This window comes from Pteropus alecto, unplaced genomic scaffold (assembly GCF_000325575.1).
Source record: "Pteropus alecto unplaced genomic scaffold, ASM32557v1 scaffold7, whole genome shotgun sequence".
Lineage (NCBI taxonomy): Eukaryota > Metazoa > Chordata > Mammalia > Chiroptera > Pteropodidae > Pteropus > Pteropus alecto.
The window spans coordinates 26,527,135-26,537,448 of NW_006494614.1; the positions used below are offsets into that span (position 1 = coordinate 26,527,135).

The following is a 10,314-nucleotide window of genomic DNA, read 5'->3' on the forward strand; positions in this document are numbered from 1 at the left end:
AAAAAAGATTTTTTTTCTGTTTTTTTTTTTTTTTTTTTTTTTTTAGAAATAGTGGATCTTATTTGCGGTAGAAGATATTACAAGACATTAATTATAAATCTATTCATTATAATTACTTTTATAATTTTATGATTATTATGAGGGTAGAAAATCCTGCACCTCCAAAGCAATATTTTATTAAAAGTATTTTTCTTATCATACTGCTTCACTTGCAAGTCTTCTTTTGTTAAATATCTGTTGTTATTTTTATATTCCTTTAAGATATTAGGGCCTAACTTTGAGAATAAAAAAGGAAATCTGAGTTTTAAAAAAGGTTTAAAATGTGGTTCAGTGCTTTTTATTTATATTACCTATAATAATATTTTCAAAACATTTTTATAGTAACAGAATTCTGTTAATTAATTAACATATGAAATATAAATAAATGGTTTTTATGTACAGATAAGAGTTAATTAATGACATAATGGGAAAAAAAGATTTCATGTGAACAACAGTTAAAATATTAAAATGTCTAGGACTTAACAAATACATGAAAGTTCTAAATTGAAACAAACCAAATATCACCACATTATAGTTACAAATACAAAATCTGAAATAAATTCTAAATATATACCATTTTGTTGGAGATAAATACTAATTTTTAAAAGTAAATTAACTTAAATTTTTTAGCATTATATTTTATTTTATTATTAGTTTCAAGTATACAATACATTGGTTAGACATTTACATAGTTTATGAAACGATCCTTCTGATTATTTTCCCTCTGGCTCTACACATAGCCATTACATTACTACCGACTTCATTCCCTATGCTGTGCTCCCCATCCTGGTGTGATCCCCTCTGGCCATCACCAGATTGTCCTCTATATTTGTGAGTCTGTTTTTGATTAGTTTGTTCTTTTTTTTCTCTTAGATTCCTCATATAAGTGAAATTATATGGTATTTATCTTTGACTTATTTCACTCAGCTTAATAACCTCTAGGTCCATCCATGTTCTTGAAAATGATAGGATTTCATTTATTATGGTCGAGTAATATTTAATTATACATATGAACCATAATTTCTTTATCCAATTGTCCATTCATGGGCATTTAGGTTGCTTCCAAACCTTGGCTAGTGTAAATGGAGCCACCATGAACATAGGGGTGCGTAGACCTTTATGAACTATTGTTTTGATTTTCTTTGGATAAATACCCTGAAGTGCAATGCATAGGATTGCAAATTGGTATGGCCACTGTAGAAAACAGTCTAGGGTTCCTCAAAAAATTAAAAATGCATCTACCTTTTGACCCAGCAATTGCATTTCTGGGTATTTATCCAATGAATTCTAATTTTTAAAGCTTTTAAGTCTCCATATTATTACATATATTTATTAGAATTTCAATAAAATAACAACAGTGTCCTTATGTATATTTCTTAAAGTCTGCATGGAAAACTAAAACAAAGCCAGGTATATTCTGAAAAAGTACATTTTGTAGGTAAGCGAGGTAGAGTTTAGCTCTACCAGATACTAAAGAATATTATATAGCTTCAATTAAAAATACTTGCATTGAAAATCAAAAATTATACAAAATATAAAGTTCAAAAATAAATCCAAGTCATGTAAAAATTTTGTATATAGTAGAATTGCCATCTCAATTATTAGAGTAAATAGGAATTATTCAGTAACTGATGTCAAACAACTGGGGGAAAAATGCAGATTTGTATCTTATAACACACACTTGAACAAATTCATATTGATAAAAATTTTAAATATAAAAAATTAAAATGATAAAAAAATCAGAAAAATGTTAGACAATTACTTTGTAAATTTGGATGGGGAAGGCCTTTATAGTTTCCGATAAAAATTTAGACACTAGAAAGAAAATACTGGTCATTTGACTACATGAAAAGCAAAAATGTCTGCTTGTAAAAGACATCATAGAAACAAATGACAAAACTGCAAAACATGTAGAAAATATTCCTAAATAGACAAGAAAATGTTAAGCTTTATTAATAATGGGAGCAAAGATAATTTTTAAAACACCATAAATATATAATTTTTCTTCCGTAAGTCTGTCAAACCTTTAGTGTTTGACAACTTGATGATTTTATCCATTGCTAGCAAAGTGTAAAATCACTCTAATGTCAGATCAGGGTAGTTTTGCAATATCTATCATATTATAGATGTATATGCTGTTTTACCTAGCTTTCCCATCACATATGCTTCCCATCCACATGCTGAGTAATATTTGTGCAAGATTATATATGGCATCATTGGTTTTCCGAGCATGAATACAGATGCAGAAATGATTGTGGAATAGTCCCAGTACCGATATAACATTTGATGAGATATGTAATAAAGGGAAAAGAAAGGAATGCATGCAATAATAATGTAGAATCATATGTTTAATAGGCTTTACAGTCAGCTTGCGATTATCTCTGGAAGTCTTTTTCTATGTTCTTTGCCCCAGTGTTCTGAAATTTCACTATGTTTGGACTTTAGTGGATAATACTCATTTTTTAAAATTGAGATATAATTGACATATAACATTATATGAGTTTTGGGCATACAAAACAAAGATTCTATATTTGTATACAGTATAAAATGACCACCAAAGTAATTGTAATAAATATTTATCGCCACAGGTAGTTACACATTTTTTTCTTGTGATGAGAACATTTACGATTAACTCTCTTAGCAACTTTCAAATATATAATACAGTATTATTAACTATAGTCGCCATGCTGTATATTATAACTCCAGGACTTATTTATTTTATAATTGGGAGTTTGTACCTTTTGACCACCATCAGCCATTTCACTCATCTCCACCCCCTGCTCTGGCAACCACTTATCTGTTCTCTGTATCTATGTTTTATTTTTTCTATTAGATTACACATATAAGCAAGATTATACTGTATTTGTCTTTGACATTCTTTTATTTTATGTAGATAAAATAAATTTTCTTATGCCTCTAGCAATATTATAGTTTTGATTTGTTTTAGTTTTCTTCTGTTCGATTTAGTATCTCAGTTTTCTGTACTTTTAATGATTGTTTGTTCTTTCTGATTTCAAATCTTTCTGCCAAATAATAGGTAATCATATTCAATAGTGAGGACCTAAGACTTATATGTGAAGATGAGCTGTGATGACTGGCAGCTCTATTAGGGTTGCAAGTTGTCAGCTGGCTGTTCATTGCAGGAAACTCAGTGAGCTTGGTATCTTTGCAGCAGGAGCCTCTAAGATTCTCTTTCCTGGGAATAAACCCTGAAAATCATTTGTTCGTGGGCTTGGGGAAGTGAGCGAGCGATCCAAATAATTTTCTGGGTTTGTGATTTGGGGGAGAAGCTATTTCCAGAACCCACTTAAGTATAAAATTCTCAGATACCTTTAAGTCCTGATTTTTGCTAAGTATATGAGATTGTTTTTCATAAATAGGCTCTCTAATTACACTTCTGTGTTTCAATTATTGCCATTCTGCTAATTTGGTCACTTACCGTCATCTTTTCAGCTTTTCAAAATGTATTAAAAATACTTGCTCACTATTATCTCCTATCTCATTCTCTCTATAGGTTAAAGTTTTTCTTTTTTTCATTAGTTCTTTTTGAGGCTTTAGGAAGAAGGGGCAATAATATTTCAGTTAAATTCAAATGTTTAATCACATACATTATTATGTAAAACTCTATGCTTATAAACTGGACAACTTTGATAAAATGGATAAATTTCTAGAAAAATACTAGTTGGTAAACTGATTCAATAATAAATATAAATATACAAGCTCTAAAGTAATTGAATAATACAGTTTTTAAAAATCTTTCCACAAAGAAAAACATTGGAAATATATTATTTTCTACACAAGTTCACCCAACTAGTTGATACATAATTAAATATAATAATACTTAAACTTCTCCAGGAACATTTATCAATTGATTATATGAGGCTAACATTACCATATTTGACTTATTTTCATTCAGCACATTGAAAATATTATTTTTATTGACATTACTTAATTTACTGATTTTTTCTTTTCTTGTGTCTCATCTCTAATAACTGCATTCACTGATTAGTTTATTCCTAATATAATGATAATTTTCTATAATTTTAATATTATAAGCAGTTAAGTTACACTGGTAAGATTGAAAGATTTCTAACATTTTGCATGGCTTCCTAACTCTTCCTTTTTTTCCAGAGTGGTATGTGAGATTTCTAAATGAGGTCTGCATGTAGCAGGAAAATTTCAGCTTGTGAACCATGTTTACTTTACAATTCAGTTATAAGTTGCATGGCTTACATGATATTTTTTTCAGGAAGCCATGCATCACAAACCGTAGACTTTAGGTTTGTTAACCATAAGCAATTTTAACATAAGGAAATTACCTAGATGAGTCTGTGGATAAATACTACCTCCCTAACAAATATTATTGGTTTCTTTACTAGGAGGTTTATTTATGTTTACAAGGAGATATATTAGCCTCCTATGTTTTTTCATTACCCTAGAATATTATAGCTGTTAATGAAAGATAATAGGTTCTCAATTCAGCTTAATTAACTCCTTCCTCTCAACAATTCTGTAATTTCCATTTTTTTTAGTTTTCAAATTTTTATTTCCCTAATTCCCTATTTACCAATTTATTAATATTTTTTCTATGAATACTTTAATAATACATTTATCGTAGATATTTTACCATATTGGTGCAATAATTCTAAGTTTAGGCCATCCTTATATCTATCACTAATTTTCCTCTTTAATACGGTCTTAGCTATTTTGCAATCTCATTTTTTATTGTTTCAGATATGTCTCACATTAGAGTGTGAAGTAGCTAAATTATATATGTATATCGTATGCATGTGTACACACACATTACCTTGCTTCACTCCTTTCTGTCAGAAAATTAGGATAATGTCCTGATCATTTTTCCATCATAAATATTTTAAAGATTTTTTTCCCAAATTTCTTTTGAAATGGTTTCCTATGCAACTGCAACATATAAAGAATAAAAGTGCTTTTTGTATAAAATGTATTGCTTATGGTTATTACATCATTTTTACAATTATTAATTGGAAATTTATTGACATTTAATTATTTTTAAAAAACGCATTCACTTGGATGCTGGGTCTTGGTCTGATGGTTTATTTCTCAGTCCATTTTTAGAGTGAGAGGATTGGATCTTATTCTATTTTAGGTCTCTTTCAAATTTAATATTCTATAGACATAGAACATTATTTTTGGTAGGCGTCAAATTTATTTTATCAAGTAATTTGACAGCTGTCTTTAATAGTTCAGTGTGAGTTCAAGTTTGTTAAAAGTTATTATTTGTTTTTATTTATTTGAAAGAATCTGGAGACGAAAAATGTGAAGTGGCTATTGATGTTCACTTCTTTCTTGCTGCAAACTATACTGAAGATGCAGTCCATGGGAACTGGTCTGAAGACCTTAGTTGTATATGTCCATTCCAATGTGAAGAAACAATGGAGGTAAGGTAAATTGAATATATGTAGTAGTCTCTCATTTGTCTCTTTAACTCATAATTGACTGATTTGAAAAAGCTAGAAGTGTTAAGGTTACCAAATCAATGTCCAAGATATGCACAGCTTAAAAATAACTTCATAAACAGATTCTCAGCAATCTACTTGGCAATCTTTTTTTACTTCTTATATTTACAATATAGAGAGGCAATAAGGACTTTTAACAATAATTTTATCTCTAGTCATTTTGTGTTCTATTTATGTCATAATTTGATGACTGATTAAAGTCTCTCAAATACAGTTATGATTATGCCACCATTTGTTTAAAGACCATAAAGAATGACCATTGTCTTTTGGAATATACTTAAATCTATTGGAGATTTCCAGTCTCTGGGCAACATGACCACTAACAATTATGGGACCTAATGCAAGAATACAAAGAACAGCCCTCTTTTTTTTCAAGTCACCTTCATTTTGTATAAATTAGGGCAATGTTTTCAAACAAATAATAAGAAACAAAAATTTTAGGATATTAATTTTAAACATTAAGGAATATTTTTGTCAAAATGACTCAGGAGTTTTCTAAAATGTTTTGAAAGTTAACAGCATATTTGTGACCTCTCTTCTCTGGACAAAATCTAATTTAGTCATTTTAAAGAAATAAGCCATATTTGAATTTTATCTTTGGTATATCATTCATATAAAATTTTCAAAAAGATTTATAAACTATTTTCATTATGAATAAATCCATTAACTTTAAGCCAACTATATAAAATATAATACTGTTTACTTCAAAAACCATTTAGAGAGGTATTACTAATATAGGCAAACAGGTTTCAAATTCTTCAAACCTTTTAATTTCAAGTATGTCCTCAAACGTATCTCTTATTGTTTTTAAAATTCATAAACATATATATTAAGTTTAATATACTTTTACATGTATGTATTTAGCCAATCACAGATACTTGATTATGCACATAGATGACTAAATTTTTATCTTTATTATTTATTTAACTTTGGCAGCATATTAAATAATATTATATGTTAAATTTACTAATAAACTGTATACTTTTTCTTAGGAAATGGACAAGTAAATTATATTATTATCTTGTATATATATTTCCATTTCTCTGTATTTCTTTAAAATAATTATCAACTTTAAATAAAGTAACTAACATTTTTTTAGACTCAAGAGAAAACAAAAACAATTCAATAACTTTTAGCTATTTTATTTTTTATGATTACATATTTTATATTTTTTATAATTTTTATGTTAAGCAAAATAAACATAAATATACATATAGAAATATAAATATACTTCAATTAATGATATTTTCATGTCTTAATTTTCATTCTGTAAAGGAACAAAGGTCATTTTTTTAATTACTTAATTTTTGTGGGGGAGTGACTTGATTAACAAAATCCAGTAATTTTCAAGTGTGCAATTCAACAGTAAGTCATATATATATATTGCACTGTGTTTTCATCACCCATAGTTAGGTTTCTTTCCGTCACCACACAGACCCTTTTTACCTCTATCTGCCTCCCCCTCTGGTAACCAATAGTCTATTGTCCATGTTTCTGTTTGTCATGTGTGTTGGTTGTTTTTAGATTTCTATCCCACATATACATGATATCATGTGGTTTTCAACTTTGGCTTATTTTGCTGAGAATGATTATCTCGAGGTCCATCCATGTTGTCACAAATGGCAGTACTTTATTTCTTCTTATAGCTGAGTAATATTCCGTTGTATATATGTACCACATCTTCTTTATCCAATCATCTGTCATAGGACACTTCGGTTGCTTCCATGTCCTGGGCACCTTGAATAATATTGCTATGAACATCCGTGTGCATATATCTTTTTGGATAAATGTTTTCAAGAATTTTTGGATAAAAACTCTGTAGAGAAATGGCTAAATCAAATGGTAGATCAATTGTTAGTTTTTTGAGAAAAACACTATACTGTTTTCCACAGTGGTTGTACCAATTTGCATTCCCACAAGCAGCATATAAAGGTTCCTATTTCTCCACATCCTTTCCAACACTTGTTATTATTTGTCCTGTTGATAATAGCCATTCTAACAGGTGTAAGATGACATTTCATTGTGGTTTTGATTTGCATTTCCCTAATAGCTAGCACTGTTGAGCATCTTTTCATGTTTGTTAGCCATTTGTATGTCTTCTTGAGAAAAGTATTTGTTTAGGTCCTCTGCCCACTTTTTAATTTATTTTGGGTGGTTTTGTTGTTTGTTATTGAGTTATATGAGTTCTTTATTTATTTTGGATATTAAACCCTTATTGGAGGCATTGTTTGCAAATGTATTTTCCCATTTGGATAGTTGGTTTTTTTTTGCCTCATTGATGATTTCTTTTGCTGTGCAGACACTTTTTCGTTTGATATAGTTCCATTCATTTATTTTTGCTTTTACTACCCTTGCCTTTGAGATCAAATTCATAAAATCCTCTTTAAGTCCAAAGTCCATGAGTTTCATTCCTATGTTTTCTTCTATGCATTTTGTTGTTTTAGGTCTTATAATCAGGTCCTTAATCCATGTTAAGTTAATTTTTGTGTGTGGTGATAGACAACAGTCTAGTTTCATTTTTTTGCAGGTGGCTTTCTAGTTTTCCCAGCACCAGTTATTGAAGAGGCTTTCCTTTCTCTATTGTATATTTTTGGCTCCTTTGTCAAAAATTATTTGCCCATATAAATGAGGGTTTACTTCTGGACTTTCAATTCTGTTCCATTGGTCTGCGTGTCTGTTTTTATGCTAATATCATGCCATTTTGATTATTGTCACTTTGTGGTATAATTTGAAGTCAGACAGAGTGCTACCTCCAGCCTTGTTCTTTTTTCTCAGGATGGCTTTGGAGATTCAGGGTCTTTTGTGCTTCAGTACAAATTGGATGATTTTTTGTTTTATTTTTTTAAAAATTGCTAATGGGATTTTGATGGGGATTTCATTAAATGTGTATAATGCTTTAGGTAGTAAGGTCATTTTAACTATGTTGGTTCTTCCAATCCAAGAACATGGAATATCTTTCCATTTCTTTGTGTCTTCTTCAATTTCTTTTGAAAGAGTCTTATAGTTTTCATTATATAGGTCCTTCACATGTTTCATTAGGTTTATTTTTGTTGCAATTGCAAAAATAATATTTTTTATTTCTTTTTCTGACAATTCATTGTTTGAGTACAGGAATATTATGGATTTTTGAACAATAGTTTTGTATTCTGAAACTGTATTTGTTTATTATTTTGAGTAGTGTTCTTATGGAGTCTTTAGGGTTTCCTATATAGATATTCATGCCATCCACAAATAGTGATAGTTTGACTTCTTCATTTCCTATTCGAATGCCTTTTACATCTTTCTCTTGCTTAATTGCACTTGCTAGGGCCTCCAATATTATATTGAATGACAGTGATGATAGTAGACAGCTTTGTCTAGTTCCTGATCTTAGAGGAAAGGTTTCAATTTTTCACCGTTAAGTATAGTGGTAGCTGAGGGTTTCTCATGTATGGTCTTTATTATGCTGAGATACTTTTCTTCTATACCTATTTATTAAGTGTTTTAATCATAAATGGATATTGTATTCTGTCAAAGTCTCTGCTTCTATTGATATGCTCATATCATTCTTCTTTTTATTTTGTCTATATGGTGCATCATATTAATCGATTTGCATATGTTAAACCATCACTTTGCCCTGGGATGAAGCCCACTTGATCACAGTGTATAATTTTTTTAATGTGTTGTTGTATTCAGTTCACTAGTATCTTATTTAGGATTTTTGCATCTGTGTTCATGAGAGATATTGGTCTATAGTTTTCTTTTTGTGTGTTATCTTCGGTAAGTTTTGGTTTCAGGGTAATAATTGGCCTCATAAAATGAGTTAGGACATATTGCCTCCTCTTTGACTTTTTGGAAGAGTTTGAAAAGAATAGGTATTACATCTTCTTTGAAAGTTTGATTAAATTCACTGATGAAGGCATCTGGTCCTGGACTTTTACTTTTTGGTAGGTTTTTGATGATTGTTTCAATTTTCATACTGCTGATCAGTCTATTTAGATTTTCCAATTCTTCTTAATTCAGTCTAGGAAGGTTATATATTTCTGAGAGCTTGTCCATTTTTTCTAGGTTATTAAATATGGTATCATGTAATTTTTCATAGTATTCATGTAAGATCCTTTGGATTTCTGTGGTATCTGTCATAACTTCTCTTTTATCTCAGATTTGATATAAGGGAAATATTAAACTATATTTAGATACTAATAATTGCATATTTTTCTTAAAAATTGTTCAGGTGTCAAAAGATAATCTATTAATTTAATTTAATATCACTGTAAGATTTTGACTTTGGCCAAAGATTTGGAAATTGCGATTTACTCCATCATGTTAAGTCCTTATTATTTATCAATAAAACATTCTCATATATCAGTGTAGTAGAATCAATAAAAGTTAACAAGGTTAAACTCTTTTAAATTATATCCATTATTAAAATTTCAATTATTTTTAATATAGTTGTAAAAATCATAAGCAATCTGAGGAAACTAATAGAATAGTTATTTGAAGTTTAAATTAATTATTTTTGTTTTCCTGAAAAGTCATTTATTTAATGGAAGATTACATTAGATCTTTTTAATATAAATAAACCTGTGTTCATATATTTAAAAAATCAAGAAATTCAACTCTATACCAAAACTCTAAGGGCCTAATTTTCTATTCATCTAAATGAAAAATTATATTACCTATACATGTTTTCTGCTTTGCTAAATTTTGGCAAAGAAAAAATATAAATAAAGCACAGTTAATAATTTTCCCTCTTCTTATATTTTTAACTCTCTGAACAATTTTCCTAATATATATATAT

At 29.0% G+C, this 10,314-nt stretch overlaps 1 protein-coding gene across 1 annotated transcript in view; it reads left to right on the forward strand.

Moving 5' to 3' along the window:
- Positions 1–10,314, forward strand: part of EYS (eyes shut homolog (Drosophila)) — a 138,240-nt gene that overhangs the window by 122,231 nt on the left and 5,695 nt on the right. The window contains exon 7 of the mRNA XM_006926410.1: positions 5,317–5,456. Within this exon, the coding sequence (XP_006926472.1) occupies positions 5,317–5,456 (140 nt within the window). The remainder of the gene's footprint in view (positions 1–5,316; positions 5,457–10,314) is intronic.